Here is a 22986-nt window from a genome sequence, read left to right on the forward strand (position 1 = left end):
GCAGCTGGGGGTCCAGCCCCAGCCTGCCACCTAGGCCTTTGGCAAGCACCTCTGCTTCTCTCCAGACTCCGCGTTCTCACCTAAATAACAGCTCCTCCCCGAGGCCCTGGGAGCAGGGTGGTTGGGGCCGCCGTGAGGATGAAGCGCGTCCTCGTGGAAAGCACCTAACACTGAACAGGCACTGGAAACAGCTTTGAGAAACAGCCTTGGCCTCTCTGGGCCCATTTGCCTGGAGGAAACCCCAAGGCCAAGTCTTGGCTCGCCCCTAAGGGGCTCAGGGAGAGGCCTCAGCCTCCACTACCATGCCCGGTCTTCTGGAGGAGGCCTCACTCTGAGCTGCCAGCCACGGCAGCCAGAGCAGGTTAAGAGGCAAGGGCTGTCTGCCATCTGGTCGTTACCACTCAGGTTGGGATGTTCCCAATCCCTCGGAGAACCAGATGAAAGCCATAGACCCTTTCCCTGGAGGAAAGCAGAAACCCCACCCTGAAGGATTCATAGATATTCTCCTGCCTGGCACCAGAGCCCCTCTGAACCTCTAGGCCTGGGTTCAAGTCCCGGCCCCATCACTCAGCAGCTTCCCGCCTCCCAGCCTCTGTCCCTCACTCTGCCCTGAGGATAATGCCGGCATCCCCTCCATAGCATGGAAGTAAGGACAGCCAGTATCATGGGCGTGTGGGACAACCCATGTAGGGAGTGGGGGTAGAGAGCAGGGAACCCCTCAGTCAGTCCCAAGTTCAACTCAGTACTACTTCCCATCAGCCTCACCTTGTTGAGCCTGGGTTCCACACCTGTAACGTGGCGCCCAGAGGCAACCTGGTAATGAACCTGGAAGGCACTTGGTGCAGGGCCAGCAGTGAAAAGCTGGAGAAAGGTGGCATCTTTCCTTATGGGGCTGCTGTGAGGCTTACATGAGTTCACGTGGGCAGGGGGTGGTGCTTAGGGGCAGGTGGGCAGCCATCATCGCCATCGTTACCATAGTCTGACTTGCCTTTCCTTCCCCAGAGGTCCGTGGTCCAGGCCACTCCACAAGTGCCCAAAGCTGGCCCCGTGCAGCAGCTCACAGTGCAAGGGCTCCAGCCGGTCCACGTGGCTCAAGAGGTGTGTGTCTCCCCCACCTACCTCTGGGCAAACTGGAGCTAGGCCTGGGCTGAGCTGGGGAGGGGTGCAGGCCCCTCAGGCCGCAGGGAGGGAGTGGAGCTCCCCTGGGGGGATGTGGGTGGGTAGGTGGGGAGGCAGCTGGAGCCTTCAGAACCCCAGCCCCATCCTGGGCTCCACCTCTGGCCATGGGCTGCGGACCCGGTCCTGGAGCCTTACTCTTTCCGGGCACCTGGCAGTTTAAGGCCCAGGTTTTGCTGAGAGAGATCTCGGTTCTCCCTTCGCTCACACGGGGTGGGGATCTTCTGGTCGGGTTGCTGAGTGAGCTCAGCAGCCTCGTGGGAGGTGGAGGCCTGGAGCCCCACCCGCGGCCGCCCCCGGTGACCCCCCAGTGTCTCTGTTTGTCCTCCAGAGCTCAGGCAGTCAGTTTCCCGCTAGGAAGGCAGAGCAGCAGGAGCCCCGGCCCACGCCGCCACCGGAGCCGCCGCCCCGGCCGCCCACGCCTGGGCCCGGGCCTGGCGTGCTGGCCCCGGAACCGCCAGCGTGCAGCGGCGAGGCCCCGCAGCTAGGCAGCCCCGAGCCGCCGCCGCCCCATTACGAGACGGGCGCCGAGCAGTGGGTGGAGCTGGTGGGCGTGCTGCCCCCGCACCTGCTCCTGCAGCAGCAGAAAGTGGTCCTCGAGCCACTGCCCGGGCTCCCGGCCCGAGCCAGCCCCGACCAGAGGGTCAGGATCCAGAGAGTCCCCCAAGTGCTAGTGTTCGGCACGGCCGCCACGGCCCTCAAAGTAGGTGGCGGACGCATGGGCGGGGTGCAAGGGGCGGGCGGGGGCGGGATCCGCCGGCCCCGGCCCGCGCCCGGCCCCGGAGGCCCTGTAGACCCCACCTCCACCCAGCCAGTCTGGGGACCCGCCTCTGATTCCCCCTAAATCGGGCTCCACGTCCCAGGCTCTGCCACTACAGACTGGGGTGGGGGATGGGGTGGGGAACTCAGGCCCCTTTTGTGGGCCCCACCCCTGGCCCCGGCTCCGCCCCTAGCATCCGGTTCAAGGTTTCTAGGCCCCGCCCCTGTAGCCAGGGGTCTGTCCCTGATGCAGGCTCCAACCCTGAAGCCATGTCTGTAGTTCCAGGCTCCGGCTTTAGTGACAGCCTTGTACCAGGACTTGGCTCTGCCCCTGGGTTTCAACTTTCACGCCCACGGTAGGACCCTGTCTGGGGTCCCCCCTGCGCACCTCAGGCCCTACCTTTACTGTCCCCAGCCTAAGCAGAGAGTCCTGGCTTCTCCTGACACAGCTGTGCCTGATTCCCAGCCCTGGCCCCGTCCAGGGTATTCAGAGAGCCCAGAAGTGCAGCCTTCCAGCTGGGGAGCTGCCAGACTTTTAGAAGCAGAGGCGAGGAGCTGGCCCACCCCTGACCCTCTGTGTACCCTTCCTCCTGTGCCAGGTGCAGCAGCTCCAGCAGGTGCCAGTCCCACATGTGTACTCCAGCCAAGTGCAGTATGTGGAGGGCAGTGATGCCAGCTACACAGCCAGCGCCATGTGAGTGGGGAGGGGACTGGGGGAAGGGACAGGAGGAGGGGCATGGGTCTGCTCAGGACCCCCTGGGACTTGAGGCCCCGGCCCCCAGCGGACCAGCCAGCCTTCAAGGCCTCAAGTGGCGGTAAAGCAGAGCGGACCCTGGCAAGTTGGGAAGGGCATCCCAGCAAAGCATAAGAGCTTTGGAATCAGGTTGGTCTGGTTCTATGCAAAAAAACAGAAAACAAAAATGGAAAAAAAAATTTTTTTTAATTTCACAAGATAAAAATTTCTAAGGAATAAGGAATGTTAAACTGTGAAAAAAAAGTTTCCTTCACTCCTGACCCCCAACCCTGCCCCAGAGGGGATGCTGTGGCCCATTTCTTTGTTTCCTCCCAGAGATACCTTGAGAATAGAAATTACCCCCTTTCTTTGTTCAGAAATAGAGGCAGCGTGTTCTGTCCCCTATCTCTTCCCCTGCCATGTAGCTCGAAGCTCTTCGACCATGTGGGTCCCAGTCACCCTCTTTAACCGCTGGGTGATACTCCACCATACAGTCGCAGCATGAAAGACATAGCCAGTCCCCACCCAGCCAACACGTAGGTGACTTCCACTCACTGGTGCTGCACACAGCTCAGCGTCAGCATGTGCCACATCAGGCAGATGTCAGCCCCAGGCCTGCCTTAACCCCGGCTCTGGCTCCTTGCTGGGGATGCTCCATATATATTACCATGGAGGAAGGATCATGGTAATAATTCCAGGACTTATAGTCTCTAGTTGTTCTTTCAGTTTTTGGAAGCTTCATTTGGCTTTTTTTGCATTTGCCTGATTTTTTTATGTCCCTGCCACCTGTTCTTGTGGGCATGACACTGGGGATGGATTAGCTCATGGAATGACTTGGTCTCTGGGTCCTGATGCTGTGGCTGACCCCAAAGGGTGTGACCCTGGCACCTGAGTCGTGGTCTACAGCATCCAGCTACCTCATAGTTCTGTTGATTTATTTCCAGTGCTGCCAGTCTCTCTTATCTGTGCAGTTGACCAGAGCTGGCAGGGACCACAGAGGACATTCCAAAGAGGAGCCGGGCTCCCGAGGGCCCCCAGGGGCTCTTCTGCCTCTCCTGGTCTGTCTTTTGCTTCTTCTTCTTTTTTTTTTTAAAATAAAATTATTTATTTATTTATTTTTGGCTGCATTGGGTCTTTGTTGCTGCACACGGGCTTTCTCTAGTTGCGGTGAGCGGGGCCTATTCCTCGTTGTGGTGCACGGGCTTATTGCGGTGGCTTCTCTTGTTGCGGAGCATGGACTCTAGGCGCACGGGCTTCAGTAGTTGTGGCACACAGGCTCAGTAGTTGTGGCTCGCAGGCTCTAGAGCGCAGGCTCAGTAGCTGTGGTGCAAGGGCTTAGTTGCTCCGTGGCATGTGGGATCTTCCCGGACCAGGGCTCGAACCCATGTCCCCTGCATTGGCAGGTGGATTCTTAACCACTGTGCCACCAGGGAAGTCCTGGTCTGTCTTTTGCTTCTGGTTCAGTTCTTCCTTCTGTGATTATGTGTTTGATCACCCGGAGTCCATTGTTGCCATCAGATTCTTCTGCTATGTGAAGTTTTTGAGGACACTGTATCTTGTCTCTCCCTCATAGTGGGTCATTACCATGTTCCCAGCCCTTTGCTGGTCCAGATCCCCACGCTGACCAAAGCCACAGCCCTTGGGCCTCCGTCCCTGGCCCTGGTCCAGCTTGTGTCCAGAGATACACACATTCATTTATTCAGTCATTCAGCAGTTACCAAAGCAATGTTTTCTGGGAGCACATGTTGCGTGTAGGATGCTGGGCTGGTTTTGGCTCCTACCGAGGGGGGCATGGGCACTTACCAGCCCCTGCTCAGGTCACGCACTCTGGGTGTCACTCGTGCAGTAGATGTGAACTGATGCGAACCAGGGCACAGTGATCAAGAGCTGCATCCTGGTGTCTGATGGGCAATGCTGCGCACCTCAAGTGATCACATCCCCCACCCCAGTCCCTCTCCTTGCTGCCTGCAGAGGCCCCCAAGACTCCCTCCGCTGCATCCTTCAGCACCTTCTGAGCCAGGCCACTCCTGACGGGCCTCCCTCCCTTTCTGGATGCTAAAAATTTAACTTATGTTTTTACATCAGTAATACATTGAGAGGGCTCAAAAATCAAAACTGTGTCCAGCCACGTTGGGTGAAGTGCCTGCCCCCAGTCCGCAGGCCCTCCACCCTCACAGTTGGCAGATATAGGTACGAAATGCCATGTAATCTCCCCCTTCTTCCCACTCTCTGCACCCTTCCCTGCCTTTTTTGTTCACCTAACCGAATGTTCTGGAGCTGGTTCTTTGGAAGGACCCCAAGACCTTCTTCCTCCTCCCTCACCCCTGTGTAGGATTCCATCACCTTTTAACTTGACATCCCACTAAAGATGGACCCCCCCCCCCGAGTCATTTTTACTCTCTTGCTACGATTTGCAGCCTTGAGCTCATGTGACCTGATGCAGATCCTGGGATAGCTGGAGAAGTCTCCGGGGTGGGGTGGGTTTCTGGGTCAAAGGGAAACACATCTGTACCCCGATAGTCATTGTTGACCAGCCCCTCAGGGTGACGGCTGCTGGATTTAGAAGTAGAGCCCCCACTTCTCCAGTACCCTCTTCCTGCCTCATGTACCTTGGTGCGTACCACCTTCTGAAGTGCCCTCAATTTACCTTTGCACTTGGCTTCTCCTCTGGCTCCCTCGCTAAGGCATTAACTCCCCTGTGGGGGACCTTTTCTCTCTCATCCACTGTTGGGTCCAGCGTACCTAGAACAGTGCCCAGCATACAGCAGGCACTCAATAGTTCTTTTTTTTTTTTTTTTTTCTGGCTGCACTGAGTGGTTTGTGGGATTTTAGTTCCCTGACTAGGGATTGAACCCGGGCCCCTGGCAGTGAGAGCGTGAGTCCTAACCGCTGGACCACCAGGGAATTCTCTCAGTAGTTCTTTTTATGATTGACTGAAGTGTGTAGCCTATTGCAAGTTACTTAGCTCTTCCAGTTCCACTTCCTCCCATCTGAAGTAGGGACTCCCAAGTCAGGGGGCCGCTTTGAGGATTAAGTGAAAATTTGCCCATCATGCACCTGGGGTGATGCACGGGGCTGTTGCTTCCTGCTCTCCTTCTCCCCCCGCTGCAGGGCCCCCCTCAGTCATGCCCCTGTGCCACCCAGCTCTTGTCCCCTGACTCCCTCGCTCTACTTTCGCAGCCGCTCCAGCACCTACCCCTACCCTGAGACGCCACTGTACACGCAGACGGCAGGCACCAGCTACTACGAGGCCGCGGGCACGGCTGCCCAGGTCAGCACACCTGCCACCTCCCAGGCGGTGGCCAGCAGTGGCTCTGTGCCCATGTACGTGTCCGGCAGCCAGGTCGTCGCCAGCTCCACCAGCAGTGGGAGTGGGGCCAGCAACAGCAACAGCGGCGGCAGTGGCAGCGGGGGAGGCGGTGGCGGTGGCGGTGGCAATGGCAGCAGCAGTGGCAGCGGAGCAGGCACCTACGTGATCCAAGGCGGCTACATGCTGGGCAGTGCCAGCCAGTCCTACTCCCACACCACCCGTGCCTCACCAGCCACTGTAAGTGCCAACCGAGGCCCAAGGGGAGGTGAGGGTGGGAGGGGGACCCTGGGTAGGAGTGCTGGGTGGTGGATGGTGGTTGCTGGCCACCGTCAGCTGGAGCCTGGGTAGCCTGGTGTCAGGGTGCTCAGGTGAAGATGGCCTGGGGCTGAATCCTCGCTGTGTGGCCTCAGACAAGTTACTCAGCCTCTCTGGGCCTCAGCTAATATGCATGACGCTCTTGGAGCTATTACCCAAGAAGTGTCATCTACTCTGATAGTAACTGGTGTTGGCGGATAGATAGCAAGGGGAAGGAGATGCAGGCACCACCATGCAAGGAGCTGCCCCAAGCAAGGTTCTGTGTCCATCCCGAAGGCAGCGAGATAACCTTCCTCTGCCTAGTGTGGCTCTGTGGAGCAGCCCTAGATCCTAATCCTGACTGGGCCCCTCACCAGCTCTGTGACTGTAGGTGGATTTTCCTGGGGTGGTCCCCGTCCCCTTGGAGCTTGGCGTCTGGAGCGATGGCTTCCCCTCTTTTTTTTTTTTTTTTAATTCATTTATTTTTGGCTGCGTTGGGTCTTCATTGCTGTGCGTGGGCTTTCTCTAGGTGAAGTGAGCAGGGGCTACTCTTTGTTGTGGTGTGCTGGCTTCTCATTGCGGTGGCTTCTCTCATTGCGGAGCACGGGCTCTAGGCGGGCGGGCTTCAGTAGTTGTGGCGCATGGGCTTAGCTGCTCCACGGCATATGGGATCTTCCCGGACCAGGGATAGAACCCATGTCGCCTCCAGTGGCAGGCAGATTCTTAACCACTGCACCACCAGGGAAGTCCCTTTCCCTCATTTTTAACTATCGCCCTCTCCCATGGCGACCCATTGTGGACCCCATAACCAAGACAGAAGGTTTCTCAGAAGACAGGACCTCCCTCATGCACCCATGCAGCCTGGCTTCTAAGTCTAATATTTGAATGCTGGTCATAACCCACATAACTGATTTCATGACTCCCTGATGGGTCCTGAAAACATGCTTCGCTAGACCAGTGCCGTCCGATAGAACATCCTCCAGTGATAAATATTTTCTCTCTGTGCTGCCTAGTGCAGGGGCCTCTGCCACATGAGGCTATTGAGCACTTGAAATGTGAGTTTCAAGGTCCCAGGAACTGAGTTGTTTTTTTAAAAAACTATTTTGAAAGAATTATTGTCACAGAAGCTGCACAATAGTACAGAGATCCCTGTGGACCCTTCACCCAGGTTACCCCACTAATTACATTTTACGTAACTGTAGTACAGTATCTAGCTAGGAAACTGACATTGGTACAATGTGAGGGTGTCTACTTCTGTGTCTTTTTATCACATGGGTAGGTTTGGGAAACCACTATCACAGTCAAAATGCAGAACTGTTCCGTCACCACACACCCCTCCTGCTAACCCTTTTAGTCACCCTTGCCCTCCTCCCTCCCAGCATCCCTAACCCCCGGCACTCACGAGTCTGTTCCCCATTTCTCTAATGCTGTCATTTCGAGGATGTTCTATGAATGGACTCATACTTTACGTGACCTTTTGACATTGGCTTTTTCCATTCGGTGTAAATTAATTTATCAGCTCTGTGTGGCTGGTGGTGACTGATTTGGACAGTACAGTTCTAGAGAGTTCCACTGGATTTAGTTCCCATGGGTGATTGTGATATGACACCCTCTCCAGTGTGGTTGTCAAGATCACAATCAGAAATAAATATAGAGAGCACTTAGCAACGAGCACTTGAGAAATGGAAGCAATTCTTAGCATTCTTCCATCCCTCCTCGGGCCCCAGGTCCAGTGGCTCCTGGACAACTATGAGACAGCCGAGGGCGTGAGCCTGCCTCGGAGCACCCTCTACTGCCACTACCTGCTGCACTGCCAGGAGCAGAAGCTGGAGCCCGTCAACGCCGCCTCCTTCGGCAAGCTCATCCGCTCTGTCTTCATGGGCCTGCGCACCCGACGTCTCGGCACCAGGTGGGACCACCTGCCCCTGACAGTCCCTAGCAGCCACAAGGCCCAACCTCACCCTAAGTTATCGAGGTCCTCAGCTCCCCTTGTCCCCTCACTCACTCCACTCCAGCCCCACTGACCTCTTCACAGCTCCTCTGACACTTGCATGCTCCTACCTCAGGGCCTTTGCACTGCTGTGCCTTCTGCCTCACGTACCTTTCCCCACCTCCTGACTCAAACGTCCCCTGACCCCCTTAACTAAAACTTCAGCCTCCCCTCACCTCCTTGGCCTCCACCCCCCTTACTTGATTCTCCTTAGCACTGAGCACCATCCAACATGCCTCTTACGTTACTTCTCCTTTCTGATCTGTCTTCCAATGCTGAAATGCACGTCCCTTGAGAGTGCAGGGGCTACACACAGTCAGTGCTTAATCAGGGCCTATGAGTCAGTGAATTCATGTAGGAAGGAGCAAGGAGCCCTCCCATGAACCCGCTCTTCCCTGCCTCTCCTTTGCAATCCCCCACACCTCTCCAGGCTGAGCCCCGCTCTTCTCTTGGTTCCAGCTCCCAGCTTAGGCCTTAGACATCACCTCATTCATGCATTCATGCATGTGTACATGCAGAACCTTGGGCAAAGTACTGCATGTCTCTGTGCCTCAGTTTCCTCAGCTGTCAATCTAGGATGCTAGGAGTACCCTTCATAGGGTAGGGATGAGGAACACATGGATTCGAATATGCTAAGTGCTCAGAACAGTGCCTGGCAAATTGTTATGACTAGCAGGCAGCAAATACCTGCTAAGTGCCTGCCCCTGACTCTGGCCCTGTCTTCACAGAGCTCAGTCTGCAGCTGGGGGCCTCTCCTGGCACCCATAGACCCTGTGGCTTCCCCAGCCCAGCACCCCCAGCTCTGTGGAAATATGGGTCTCATCCCCTGGGCTCTGTTCAGCCCCCTAGCAGAGAGGAGGCAGGTGTGATGTGAAGCTCCCGGTGGACAATCGGTGACCACCCCCAGCCCAGCCCTCATCCTCTGCCTCCCTCTCAGGGGCAACTCCAAGTACCACTACTATGGCCTGCGCATCAAGGCCAGCTCACCCCTGCTGCGGCTGATGGAGGACCAGCAGCACATGGCCATGCGGGGTCAACCCTTCTCGCAAAAACAGAGGTAGGAGGGCAGGGCTGGCCCGGTGCTGGCGGGCAGGGAAAGGCATGGCAGCCCATCTCCACTCCAGTCCCCTGCCTATCCCTTCTCCAGGCTCAAACCCATCCAGAAGATGGAGGGCATGACCAACGGTGTGGCCGTGGGGCCACAGCAGGCCACTGGGCTGTCGGACATCAGCGCCCAGGTCCAGCAGTACCAGCAGTTTCTGGGTGAGGGCTCCCTGGACTCTGGGGTGGGCCCAGGGCAGGGTCTGTGGCCCCCGGAGAGTGTGCAGATGGTTCACTTGCCCTCTTGGAACCTCTTCGCCCCCAGTGCACATGGGGGAACTTCTGCTTGGTAGCAAAGTGGTGCCAACTTAGCAGGATCCCAGGATGAGGCTCGAGGGGGCAGGCAGCTGTGGGATGAAGGGGCTCACGGTGTCTCCTCTGCCCCCAGATGCCTCGAGGAGCCTTCCTGACTTCTCAGAGCTCGACCTCCAGGGCAAAGTGCTGCCCGAAGGCATCGGGCCTGGGGACATCAAGGCCTTCCAGGTCCTGTACCGGGAACACTGTGAGGTAGGGCATCTGGGCAGTGGGCAGGGGCGAGGGAGGGCCACACTGCCGCTCAGCCCCCTTGAGCATCCAGCCTCCCCAACAGGCCATCGTCGATGTCATGGTGAACCTGCAGTTCACCCTGGTAGAGACGCTGTGGAAAACCTTCTGGAGGTACAACCTGAGCCAGCCCAGCGAGGCACCGCCGCTGGCTGTGTGAGTGCCTTTGGGGGAGGGGGAAGGAAGGGAGGAGGTTGGGTACCATGTGAGTCGGCCCCCAAGGCTGGGGTGGCCAGACCTCAGACTTCATGCAGGAGTGGGGGCTCCTCTCTACCCCTGCAGTTTGTGGGGTGCACATGGCCTTCTGAGCCCGCCTCGAGTGTGCATTGGTACCGGTCTGATGCTCGGTGTTTGGGATGGCGTGCCCCACTAAGCCATTTCCTCTCTGCGGTGGGCAGATGCCTGTGCCCTCATGTGCAGGGTGTTAAGATCCCTGTCTGACCCTGGGGGCAGTGGGGTCTGGGTCAGCCTGACCCCGGGGTCTTCCAGAGACAGAGAGTACCTGCCTGACCCCAGGGTGGGGTGAGGGTGCTGTGCCCTTCTGACCCTGGGTACAGGACCATGGAATGTCCTCGTGACCCCCGGGTGGGGTGGGTGCCCACAGGCATGATGAGGCCGAGAAGCGGCTGCCCAAGGCCAGCCTGGTGCTCCTCTCCAAGTTCGAGCCCGTGCTCCAATGGACCAAGCACTGTGACAACGTGCTGTACCAGGGCCTGGTGGAGATCCTCATCCCCGATGTGCTGCGGCCCATCCCCAGTAAGTGCACGGCCCCCCGGTCCCCGCACCCCACCCCAGCCCTAAGTCCTGACCAGCCCCCCTACCGCCCACAGGTGCCTTGACCCAAGCGATCCGGAACTTTGCCAAGAGCCTGGAGAGCTGGCTTACCCACGCCATGGTGAACATACCTGAGGAGATGCTGCGGGTGAAGGTGAGGGCGTGAGGGGGGGCCGAGGGGCCAGCTTGGCCCACAGCCCGGGGCCTCCCTCCCGGCTGGGGGGCGGGTCTCGGGGCCTCGGTCTCTCCTGCCTGACAGAGGCGGTAAGATTTGTCCCCGTGTCTGTCCCCTCAGAGTGAGCTTTGGGCGTTGTCTTTACAAACCAGCTTCCTCAGGAGCCCACTTCTGAAACACAACCTGTGTGTGGTGTTTTTGTATGCAACACAGCATCTTAAAAAAATAAAAACCAAATGCACACTTGAAGTAGTTCTCTTCAGAGAGCTTCAACAGAAAGTGCTTTAGGTGTTCAGAAAGAGATAAAATCTTAAAAAAAACAAAAAAAAACAAAAAAACAGAAACATCTATAAGGAAACAGAATAGCCCTCTTTGTCAATGCTGCATTCACTAACTACCAAGATGTGAGGAATTAGATGGGGTGTGCTTGCTCTTGAGCAAAAAGAAAAAGAGAGAGAGAGAGAAAAAAAGTTTGTTTTCAAAGTCCTGAAAATGCCAACAAGACAGCTAAACAGAAAGGGATGTCTGAAGAATGACCCCTGGGTATGATGGACACAGGGCTGGGGTTGGGGGCCTGTGGAGAGGGTAGAAGCTGGATCCCGGGGGAGCCCTTCAGAACGGGCAAGACTTACGTATTCATTCATTCATTCCACACACATTTATTGAGCACCTGCTGTGTGCTCGGCATGGTTCTCAGTGCTGGGAGCACAGCAATGACCAAGAAGCACAAAACTCCGGCCCTCCCGGAGCTGACATTCAAGGGAATAATAATACAAACAAAATGAAACCAAAGGTTAGTTATGGAAGCAGTGCCCTTTCTGGGCAATGCCCTCCGAGATTTACCTGTGTCCTTTGATGAAAAATAATAATGCTGTTCAGATACAATACACTGATTTTTTTTGGAGGCATTCTTTGGGTGGGTGGTCGCCCAAAGTTTGAAAACCCCGACCCTTTGATCTCCCAACGAAAGCAACAAGGTGCATTCCTCCCTTTTAGGAGAAAGAAGCAGGCTCAGAGAGGTCGCATTGGGTGGGGCAGGGGGCTGTGCGGGGTGGGTTCCGCGGAAGCCACAAGCCCTGGGCCCCACAGGTGGCAGCGGCGGGCGCCTTCGCGCAGACCCTGCGGCGCTACACGTCGCTCAACCACCTGGCGCAGGCGGCGCGCGCTGTGCTGCAGAACACCGCGCAGATCAACCAGATGCTGAGCGATCTCAACCGCGTGGACTTCGCCAACGTGCAGGTGAGCGTGGCCGGGGCAGGCGAGCGCGGGAGGGCCCGGCGGTCCGGGCCCGGGGCGGCGGTTGAGCCCCGGGCACCCGCCCGCTGTGTCCCAGGAGCAGGCCTCGTGGGTATGCCGCTGCGAGGACCGCGTGGTGCAGCGGCTGGAGCAGGACTTCAAAGTGACTCTGCAGCAGCAGAACTCACTGGAGCAGTGGGCGGCCTGGCTGGACGGCGTCGTGAGCCAAGTGCTTAAGCCCTACCAGGGCAGCGCCGGCTTTCCCAAGGCCGCTAAGCTCTTCCTCCTCAAGTGGTCCTTCTACAGGTGCGCGCTGGCTGGGCGGGATGCGGGCGGGGAAGGGGCTGGGCGGGAGGACTTTCCTCCCACCAGGGCGGGACCCAGAGAAGGCTCCTTTGCTTTGGGATCAGGCCAAAATGGGACCAGTGAAGGCCCCGCCTCTTCGAGGAGGGTGGGGCTGGATGAGGGCCCCAGCCCCACCCTCTCGGCTGGACCAGAGAAAGCCCCACCCCCTGGGGGACTCGGGTGCCTTTTAGGAAGTCGAGGGTCCTGCTGGTGGTGGGCGGGCTCGGGCCCTCCTCCGTCTCTGAGGGACGCCTTTCCTCTCTGACTGGGAAGCCTGTGCGGGGCCGGGCGGTGGTAGCTGGGCTTGCTCGGGTCTGGGGTCCTTACGGCAGGGAAGAGGGGCGCGGGGCGGGTCTCGGCCTGAGGATTTCCTCTCTGTCGCCTCCCCCAGCTCCATGGTGATCCGGGACCTGACTCTGCGCAGCGCCGCCAGCTTCGGCTCCTTCCATCTCATACGGCTGCTCTACGATGAGTACATGTACTACCTGATCGAGCATCGCGTGGCCCAGGCCAAGGGCGAGACCCCCATTGCCGTCATGGGCGAGGTGCGCACGGCGGGTTCGCTGAGGGCACGGGCGGGGCGCCCCTAGGCAGGACCCTCATTCCTTCTCCTCTCTCCTCCTTCCAGTTCGCCAACCTGGCCACCACGCTGAACCCCCTGGACCCGGACAAAGGTAGGTAAAGCGTGCCCCTACCGAGGGCCAGAGTCCAGGGGGCGGCGTACAGCGAGGCTGGGGTGGAGGAGGCGGCGGTTGGGGCGCCATGTGGCGGCCTGGTGGCGCTGCCGCCCCGCGCTGAGCCAGGCTTGGTCCGTGTACCCCAGACGAGGAGGAGGAAGAGGAGGAGGAAAGCGAGGACGAGCTGCCGCAGGACATCTCGCTCACAGCCGGTGGCGAGTCGCCCGCGCTGGGCCCCGAGGCTCTGGAGCCACCAGCCAAGCTGGCGCGGACAGACGCACGCGGCCTCTTCGTGCAGGCGCTGCCCTCCAGCTAAGCCCGTGGCCTCCCCCCACTACCCCGCCGCCCCGCCCGCCCTACCCTGCTGCCCCTCCTCGCCAGGGTCCCTCACAGCTTCTGTGGCTTCGCTGTCACCGCTCCAGCCTCGGCCGGGGCCGGGAGGGGGTCTTCGAGACAGGGAAGGTAAAGGGGTCCCTGCCCCGGATGGGGCGGGCACAATCACAGGGCCGGGCGGAGCCGCAGCTGCAAACTCTGACACAAAAGACGTGCCTTAAGGAACCCGCCGACGTGCCCAGGTGCCCCCTGGGGCAGCCAGCTTGGCCCCTTGGCCCCGAAGGCCGCATCTCCCTCCCCCAGCCCCCCCCCCCCCAGGGGGCAGGCAGGCAGGCCCCCTCCCTTGCGGAACTGTTAACTTATTCAGCTCGCTGGCTTTGCACAGCCTGTCCTAGGCCCAGCCCTGAGCCCCGGGTGGGCGCAGGTGGGCATCACCTGGGGACCCGCCACTGTCAGCAGCAGCCCCGGGATCCCTCCCCCAGCAGCCCCACCGCTTCCCACTCCTTGGTATAAGTGCAATTAAAGCTGTGGGTGTCGCATCTTCTCCAGAGCTGGGCCCTCCCTTGCCCCGCAGCCCTAGAGGGGCACTGCCCGGCCTGGATAGGGGGAGGGCAGAAGGGGCACCACCTCCAGCTTCCAAAGAGCAGCAGGCTGGACCGGGCGCCAAGCCCAGAGGGACCTGCTGCAGGCAGCGGGCCCGGAAGTGCCCATGCCTGCCCCAGCCAGGGCTGGGTGCTCCACTCTCTCAGATCCTGGACCCCCAGTCCTGGGCCCTCCTCGCCGCTGGTTTGTAATGGAATCTCTATGCTCCTACTCTCCCTGGAGACCGTGCTTCTCCTCCATGCGTGCGATCCCCGCCCTCCACATGACTATTGTGCGATTTGTGAGCGCCGCCTGAGCGGAGTCGGTAACTTCTTGGGTTTTTTTCCAACCATCATGGCCTTATCTGTTCCGGTTTTCTCAGTGTTTTCAACCTGTGAGATAGATGTTTATGGCAAAAAGCGAAAAAAAGGAAAAACAAACCTGATCTATTGTATAAAAATCACTATTTTGTGTGCTCCGTGTGCTACAGCTTTTGGGGTGGCTTGCCGACTCCCCCTCCCTACCCCTCGGGGCCTCCCTTCTCCTGGTGGTGAAAGTGTCCACGCGTGTGGTAGTCTAGTGTGCCGAGCTGTTTTCTACCTTTTTGTAGTCTTTCTTAAAACACAATAAATTCCGCTGTGATATTTGGCTACTGCTGACTTGCCGGGCCTTGGTGGGAACCTTGGGGCTGGGGGCTCCAGCTGGGCCCCGAGCACCTGAGTGGCAGGCAGTAAAGGGAACTCAGTGAGGTTCAGAAATAAAACATTTATTATGTGAAGAGGAACAACAGGGACGGGAAGGGGAGGTGTGATGGCCACGAGGTTCACCACCTCGGGTCGGGGGAGAGGCTGGGGGGTGAACAGGGCAGGGGTATGGGATCCATCTGGCCTCCCTGGGGTGGGGGTAGGGGGGCAACGTCCACACCTGTAGCCAAGAAAAGGGGCAAACTCGTGAGGAACGAGGGCCCATGCCCAGCTTAGGGTGAAGGTGGGCGCTCAAGGCTGGTGGGGCAGGGGGCTCCCTCCCTCTGCCCCTTTCCAACTTAAATAGGCATAAATAAGAAGCGTCCAGACTCTCAGGCCACCAGGGGCTGCCCCGCCCAGCCCCCTTCCCGCAGCCTAACACTAGTGCCGGTCATCGGTCGGTCGGCAGAGGCTGCCGGGAAGGCGGCCAGCTCCCAGGCCGCGGAGGTAGTTGGAGTCAGTGTCCAGGGCGGCCGGGCCCTCACAGCACAATCCACGTGTATCGCTCACTGTCTGCCAGAACCTTCAGTGAGCACCCTGCAGGGAAGGGTGGGGACAAAGCCTTGGAACCTTGGCCTGCCCAGGCTGTAGGAGAGGCCTCTTTCCCTGACTTGATATGGGCCCAAAAGGTTCTGGAAGGCAGGCACCCTGCAAAGTTATCTCTGCCTCCTGCCTGCAGCCTTTCAATAAAATGTCTGCTGAATGACTGAATGACTGGCTGGGGGCCCCCAGGTGCCACACCTGAGCTGGCCCCCTGGCCCTGGCCTGGGCTGCCCTCCCCTCACCCAGTGCCACGGTGTCCACTAGCTCAGCCAATGTGCTCCTCCATTCAGCAACACTTAGGAATTAGTGCATGCTCTGGGCCTGGCCTGGCCCCGGGATGAGGACCTCGGTCCTGGACTGTCGTCAGGTCACGGGGCCCACCTTTGTGCAGCGCCTCGTTGGTCATCCTGTTGACATAGCGGCCGCTGCTCTCAGGCACCAGCCACTTCATGACCATGTCCACGCAGCTCTTGCGGTATGAACTCCAGACGCTGCCGCTGAGGGAGAGGGGGTGAGCAGTTCTCCTCACCCTGGCCCAGCCCACCCCCAGCCCTGGCCCCCGGCCCTGCCTCACCTGGTCTGCCCTTTGACCTCAGTGAGGTCGCCCACGCTGACTGTCACAAAGATGCCCGTGTTGAGGTCCCATGCCACCTTGAGGCTGGTGTGATAGGTCTTTGGTCTACAGCGGGGAGGGATGGTGAGCAGAGGAGAAAGGGAGTCGGACCACAGGGTCCCTGAGCTTGAACCCAGGCTACCCAGAGGGGCCTTTATCTTTGGAGCAGTAATGGAGTGGCCAATCCAAGTTTTGGTGGGCAGGGGGAGTCTTCTCACCCCCCCCTTCCCCCCACTGAGAGGTCTTGAGTGCAGGACGCCGCTGGGCAAGGGTGAGGGTGGGGTCCCTGCCCACTCACCGGAGCTGGCCCTCCTCGGTGGGGGACGGGAATGCCAGGAGCAGCAGGCCAATGTTAATGAGGACCTGGTTGGTTTCTGGGCAGACCTGGGGGGCGGGGTGTGGATGGTGACACATACTGAGAGTGCTGCCCAGAGCTGGGAGGCCCTGGGCCTGCCCTGCCCGACACCTGGGCCCACCTCCAGGATGACAATATCGTAGTCGCTGAAGGAACAGAACTGGTGACCCCAAGTGGCATCATGGCGGATGACCTCGTTGATGACATACTCGAAGTCCAGTGTGAGCTGCTCCACTGTCAGGTACTGACCCTGTGGACAGTGGGCAGAGGGGTAGGGGGAGGATTGCGCCAACTGCCATCCCAGCAGGTCCCCCAGGAGCTGCCCCTTGGCCTGCCCGCTGCCAGCACCAACCTGGACGGCAGCCTGCTCCCGCATGGGCCGTAGGTTGCGGCCACGGAGATCAGTCACCACGAAGGGCAGGGAGATCTTGTCATCCTCCAACTCTGAGGGGGCAGGATGTGGGGGTAGGGGTGGCGGTAGGAGGCCTAGAGGCCCCTCCAGGCCAGCCTCCCACGCCTGGGACCCTACCAGGTGGGCTCCCCGCTCACCATCCTCTGGCTCCGTCCCCTCACCGGACCCCAACACATAATACAGCTTGGTGTAGTTGACGTATCCCGGCTCGGAGGCAGGCACCTCTGCTGCAAGGGGGCTGTCCCGGGGCACCGCCTCCCCACCTGGGGCTAGGGGCTCAGAGGGCAGGCGGCAGCGGCTGCTCGAGGGCCCCGGGCAGGGGGGTGGCCGGACTTCCTCCGAGGTCCCACCCTTGGCCTCTTTGGCCCTGCGGAAGATGTCAGCCACAAACTCCTTGGCTTTGGCGATGGCAGGCGAGTGCTCGGGGGCCCCAGAGGGCCGGGCTGGGGCCACTTCGGGGCAGAGGGTGGGGAGGACAGGGGGCATCTCTGGGCTCTGGGGCCCAGGGGGGCTGGGAGGGGCCGGGGGGTAGGTGGTGTGGTCGTACAGGATTTGGCAGAAGCTGCTATCACCTGGAACATAAAGATAAAAAGTGATGGATGTGAGAAAGAGGTCAATAGATGAGTTCAAGTCCAGAATGCTCTTCCGACCTCCCTCATTATGCTGGGGGGTTCTTAGAAACCCACCATGAGGAGACCCCTCTAGAAGATGTACATATTCTGAGATCAGTCTGAAACACCCAAAAGGGAAAAAGGACTTTTACACACACACACACACACACACACACACACACACACACACAATCATGTTCATTCAAACCTTACTCTTGAGCATCTGCTCTATGCCACATACTGAGGACTGAGGAGTGAACAAGACAGACAAAAATCCCTGCCCTTGGTAAGCTGACATGTCATCATACCAGATAAAAGCCACTTAAGTTTGACAGTTTACTACACAGCCCTCTGTCCTTCCCAACGCGAGCCAGACCAGCACAGGCACAGACTGCCCGAATCCCAGGCCTCTATGACTCCATCTGACTGGGAGGCAGATCCCCCTCTGGGGAATGTCAGTGTGGAGAACCCAACGCATTCACCATGGCCAGGCCCTGGGCTCTGCCTGCCCTGCTTCATTTGGGCCCCCCTCAAGCAACCCTTGGAGAGGGGAACTGTCCTCCCAGTTCAGACGCGGGACTGAGGCTCAGAGAACCTTGTCCAAGGTCACACTGAGAGACAATACAAGTCTGCCAACGAACTCCTGTCTGCCAGAGTGGTGGCACTTCTTCCGAAGGGGAGGGGGAATGAGTGGAAAATGTTCAAGTCAAAACTCCCCCTCTGTGTGAACACCCTCCTAGAGTGAGATGAGTGTTAAACACTGATGACAATGCCCCTCACCTGGGCTGTGTGCACACAGGCTGAATCCTGTCCCATGTGGTCCTTCCTAACGGGGCAGGGGGTGGCGGCCCCATCCAGGCCTGGCTTCTTGGGGGCTCACGGCTTGGCGAGAAGCAGGGCCTTGCCCATGCTGGCACAGGTGGCCAGGGCAGGGGTGGGAGGCCCCTGGACAGGCCTGAGGACAAAGCACCCTGCCCCTTGCTGGTCTGTGGGCTTAGTTATATACATAGAATCCTCTTTTCATGTCCATTACCCTCCCACACCCCCAGGGACAACCATTTTAAATGCAGTTAGTGGGCATCTTTTTTTTTTTTTTTTGGCTGCACTGCGCAGCTTGCAGGATCTTAGTTCCCCGACCGGGGACTGAACCCAGGCCCTAAGTGAAACCACAGAGTCCTAACCACTGGACTACCAGGGAATTCCCAGTGGGCATCTTTATTTGCATTCTGGCAAAATTGGAACACGTTTTAAATTTAAATATAAGTGGTATCAGTATCAGGTGACAGATCTTCTTGTGTTTCTTCTGCACTTGAACATGTCTTTAAGGTACACTCTCCACAGATGTGCACGTTGGGGCTCTCCCTGCTGACCTAAGGGAAGTGCCCACCCTGTCCTACCTCCCCAAACCCCAGCGATGGACACCAGGCAGCCCCTGGCTCCCGCCACCAAACCTTCAGACATGTCTGGGTGCAGCGCTGCTGGGCCACAGGCACCTCTGTTGCCATAACGCCCTGGGAGAGCGGGAGAGCCCCTAGGGCCCCACGCTGCCACCAGCCAGTGGCACTATCCAGCTTTTTAACATCTGCCACTCTGCTGGGGGACATCACCTGATTTTCACTGGCATTTCCGCGATCATCAAAGATGTAAGAAGGCCGTTTGTCCGCTAACCACTCCCTGAAATTTTTAATCAACATTTCTCTTTTTGCAGAGAACGCACTGCACTGTCCAGCATGGTAGCCACAGATCGCATGTGACTACTTGAACTTAACATGACTAAAATTAAATTTAACAACTCAGTTCCTTGGTCACATGAGCCATGGTCAAGTGGCTACTGGTGGCAGCTATAACAGATACAGCAGATCTGGAACATCCCAGCCCTGTGGAAAGTTCTAGCGGACAGCGCTGGGGTGGGGAGTGGCTGGGTTTGGATCCCACATTCCCACTTCCTGGCTGTGTGACCATGGATGAGGGACTTCACCTCCCCAGGGCCCTGGTCTCCTCATCTGTGATGCGGGGTAGTGACAGCACCGAGCTCGCAGGGCCGCTTGGCCAAGTCATTAGGTCACAGGGCCCCGAGGCTGACAGCGCACGTGCGAAGGGCCTGTCCTCAGACATGGGGGCCTACCTGCCGAGTGGACCGAGACGGCGCAGGCCACCAGGGAGTAGCTGGTGTTGAGCAGCACCACCTGGTCCTTCTTGAGCTGGAAGGCGGGCTGGAAAGTGGGGAAGGGGTAGACCACCTGGTACTTGGTGTGCAGCATGAAGCCATGCCGCAGGCACTGCGCGCTCGGGTCACCTGCAGCGACACAGGCCATGCAGGCTCAGCTGTGGCCCCAGGGCGGGGAAGCAGGCAGCCTGCGCCCCAGGCCCCAGCCCCTCACCTGGGTGGGCGCGGCTGGCGTCCCGGCAGGCGGCACAGCGTCCTGGCGGCGGCACGGCCACGGTGCTGATGTAGATGTCCCGGTGGTTCTCATCGCTCATCATCATCATGTTCATGAGCATGCCGTTGGCTGAGCGAGTGCTGGGGGCCAGCACAGCCTCAGAGCCTGGCCCACGCGCCCGCCCTACCCACCCCCGACCACCCTATCCCTAAGTCTCACTTGAAGCCGAAGACAATGACCTTGGAGGCGTCACTGGGCCACTCGCACACGGTCAGGTACAGGTCACTGTAGATCTCCTCATCCTGGAAGAGCCGGACCTGCCGGACCTGAGAGACATGTTCGGGTCGGGGGTCCGAGCGGGCCCAGGGCCCACCCGAGGCTGCACCAGCCAGCAGTACCAGGCCAGGGAGCCCCAAACAGCCCCCACCAGCACCCCTCTGCCTTCCTGAGGACAGGCTGAGGAGACTCACAAGCGTTTCCCCTCACAAGTGGGGGACACAGGGAGGCCGGGCCCAGGATAGGACCCGGCCAAGGAGAGCCCTGCCCCAGCAGAGGGGGCTCAGCCAGACACATCGGTTCCAAGCCCAACCCACCCTGAAACCTGTTCACCTCTCTGAGCTCATGTGTAAACTGGGGTTAATGGCACTCACCTCCTGGGGTGGGGCATTTGAGGAGTTGAGGTCAGGGCTAAATTGGGTGTGGCAGCCTGCTCCTTCCTAACAAAGCTAATGGGTCCCTCCTGGCTTGAGCCATCAAACCATATGAAATTGCTGCCGTTTACCCATTTTCAACTCTAAAAATGGCAATTTCCTACACTTCGACCTAACACTTGGAGTCTCAACAATGGCCCCATGAGTACACTGTTTTCATTTTGCGGACATGAAACCTGAGGCTCAGAGGGGTGCCGTGACCGGTGGGAGTCATGCTGTTGGAAGGGACAGCCCAGCGTCAGGCTTGGCCCTACCAGCTTGAGCTTGCTGTGGACGTTGAACTCCCACCAGTACAGGTGGTAGATGTAGAAAGAGAAGTCGTCGTCCCCGCTGCTGCTGGTGTAGGAGAGAACGTAACGGCCGCACTTGGAAAAGCCCAGGAAGATGTGTCTGTGTGGATGGGGGGAGGGGCAGAGTAACCAGGTCAGGGCCAGCCTAACGCCCCACCCAGCCACCCCCCTGCCTGGCCCCAGCCTCACCCTGCATAGAGAAAGTCTTCATCCACAATGTTCTTGAGAGAGACGCAGACCCTGGGTGGCAGCTTCCGGAAGAGGCGAGGAGAGAGCTGCCCACTGATCTGAGGAAGGGGCAGCCAGGGCTCTTGAGGCACCACGTGGCAGAAACGGCCTGCAGCCCCCCAGTCCCCTCACCCAAGGCCGAGCAGCACCTTTGGGGTCCAGCCCAGCCATGCAGGCCTACTCCCTGCCAACCATAATGGTCCAGGGAGGTCCAAGCTCTGGAAGGTGCAAACGGCGTGAGACTGACTCTCCACCAGGGACCCGAGCCATCCTCCCACCTCCATAGCCTCAGGGTTCCTCTTGCCTAAGCCCCCAACCTTTGAGGACTAGAACTGGCATCACCTCCCCCAGTCACCCCTGGCCCACACTGGGCCATGGAGCTGCCTTCTTGAAGGCTGCCTCACTGCACAGTGAGCTGTGGGCATCGAGAACCGCTAAGAAGCCTGGGATGGGGGCTTGACCAACTACACTCACCTGTTCCCGACCCACTAGCCTATACACGGGGCACAGAGGCCCCTCGGGGGCCAGCTGAGGCAGACAGAAGGATAAACCTGACCAGTGACCTTCCAACTCCTGCCCGATTCTCCCTTCCAACAGACTCCCTCATCCCAAAAACTTCACCAAGTACGGATTTGGGGGGCCAGGCAGGCACAAGTTGGGCACTGGGGGATCAGAGCACCTTGGACCCTGCTATCCAGTCTAACGGGGGAGATACAGCCCAGCCCTCAAGGAGATCCCAGGGTGGAACAGCCCTGTCAGCGAGGCCCAGGCTGCCGGGGAGACACAATCCCTGTCCAGGGAGCTTCCAAGCTAAGGGCGGAGCCACAGCCCAACCCAGGGAGCCGCCAAGCTGAGGGTGGAGACTGTCCCTGCCCAAGGAACTCCAGTCAAAAGGAGAAGCCACAGCCCTGCGTTCACAGAGTTCCCAGCCTAATGGACAAGGCACACTACTCCCGATCCATGGAGACACAGACCTGCCCCAGTTGCTGCTGACCTGACAGCAGACTGTCCGCCCTCCCAGAGCTCCCAAACTGATGGGGGAAAGATCCCAGCACACTGAGAGTTTACAGTCTCATGGCGAGACAGAGCCCTGCTCAGGTAGCTGAAGATCAGGCCTTCTCCAGGGAGCTCCCTCTCATTCAATGCGGGAGGCAGATGCAGCTACAGGAACTCTCAGCTCCCCTGTGGTCAGAGCTGGACAGAGAGAGGAACCCCAGGCGGAGGAATCCCAAAGCCGGTAGCAAGGGCTCTGCCAAGGGGGCGGTAAGGCTCCATAACGGAAGGGCCGTGGGAGCAGGGTTTTGAAAAATGAGTCTGACCCTGGATCGCCCCCTTCCTCCTTACTCCCCCAGCGGCCTCTAACGCCCCCTCCATCCAAGCCCCCTTCACGGGGCCCCGCCCCCAGCCCCTCCATCCAAGCCCCATCCCCGGGACCCCGCCCCCAACCCCCTCCATCCAAGCTCCCGCAGCAGCCCCCCCAATCCAAGCCGTCTCCCCGGGGCCCCGCCCAACCCCTTCCTCAGAGCCCCCCTCCCCCGGGGCTCCGCCCCCAACCCCTCACCCCGCGAACGCCCTCCCTCCCTCCGCCTCCCTCGTCCCTCCTCCCCACCCTTCGACGCGCTCCTCCCAGACTCCAGGCCTCACCTTGACCCGCTCCAGTTGCTTGAGGACGTGCTCCCGCCGCCGCCCCGTTGCCCGCTTCCCCCCGGCGCCCCCGGGGCCGCCGCCGCCGCTCCCGGCCCCGCTGTTCCGCTCCGATTTCGAGCTGGGCGCCATTTTCACCCCCTCCCTCCACTTCCGGAGCAACCGGCCTCTTCGCCCCACCCCCGCCGCCTCTTCATTGGCCCTTTCCCGGCACTGCCGCCCGCGGGTTGGGTGAAAGCCCGCACTCAGGTCCTTTGCCCGCTACGCCTGTCCATCACAGCCATCTCGGCCCTTGATTGGTAGAGACGGTACAGTCCCGCGGCCTGTCGCCGTGTTCCCGCCTTCCCGCAAGGACGCCCCCGTCAGAGGCCCCATTTGCGCCCCTCGCCGAGATGACTTTGACTCAATAGGCAGGGGCGCCCATCAGT

The 22986-nt window shown here is 59.3% G+C and overlaps 2 protein-coding genes across 9 annotated transcripts in view; one reads left to right on the top strand and one right to left on the bottom strand.

Annotated features, from left to right (window-relative positions):
* The window catches only part of RFX1 (regulatory factor X1), a gene marked incomplete at its 3' end in the record, with an annotated part of 30366 nt that extends 16937 nt beyond the window's left edge, over positions 1–13429 (top strand). Inside the window, exons 7-21 of the mRNA XM_079702760.1 lie at positions 1003–1098; positions 2535–2629; positions 5849–6215; positions 8000–8181; positions 9200–9319; positions 9410–9525; positions 9752–9870; positions 9953–10062; positions 10511–10662; positions 10737–10834; positions 11945–12094; positions 12189–12397; positions 12828–12981; positions 13065–13110; positions 13260–13429. Coding sequence (XP_079558886.1) covers positions 1003–1098; positions 2535–2629; positions 5849–6215; positions 8000–8181; positions 9200–9319; positions 9410–9525; positions 9752–9870; positions 9953–10062; positions 10511–10662; positions 10737–10834; positions 11945–12094; positions 12189–12397; positions 12828–12981; positions 13065–13110; positions 13260–13429 — 2184 coding nt within the window. The remainder of the gene's footprint in view (positions 1–1002; positions 1099–2534; positions 2630–5848; positions 6216–7999; positions 8182–9199; positions 9320–9409; positions 9526–9751; positions 9871–9952; positions 10063–10510; positions 10663–10736; positions 10835–11944; positions 12095–12188; positions 12398–12827; positions 12982–13064; positions 13111–13259) is intronic.
* Positions 13430–14778: 1349 nt separating this feature from the next.
* Positions 14779–22705, bottom strand: DCAF15 (DDB1 and CUL4 associated factor 15; the record flags this gene model as incomplete). 8 transcript variants are annotated; one of them, XM_079702567.1, is made up of 13 exons in its annotated part: positions 14779–15308; positions 15696–15811; positions 15889–15993; positions 16226–16311; positions 16404–16532; positions 16635–16726; positions 16832–17266; positions 19431–19601; positions 19687–19826; positions 19906–20012; positions 20651–20786; positions 20876–20973; positions 22559–22705. In XM_079702567.1, 13 exons carry the CDS (start codon positions 22688–22690, stop codon positions 15253–15255), a joined length of 1803 nt encoding a protein of 600 aa, XP_079558693.1. In that variant the 3' UTR covers positions 14779–15252. The 8 variants fall into 8 exon arrangements, with proteins under 8 accessions (XP_079558693.1, XP_079558688.1, XP_079558689.1 ...); XM_079702562.1 differs by having other exon boundaries at positions 20876–20937; positions 22559–22690; XM_079702563.1 differs by having other exon boundaries at positions 20651–20729; positions 22559–22690.
* Positions 22706–22986: the final 281 nt, after the last annotated feature.

Source organism: Hyperoodon ampullatus (genome assembly GCF_949752795.1).
Source record: "Hyperoodon ampullatus genome assembly, chromosome: 4".
Classification (NCBI taxonomy): Eukaryota; Metazoa; Chordata; class Mammalia; order Artiodactyla; family Ziphiidae; genus Hyperoodon; species Hyperoodon ampullatus.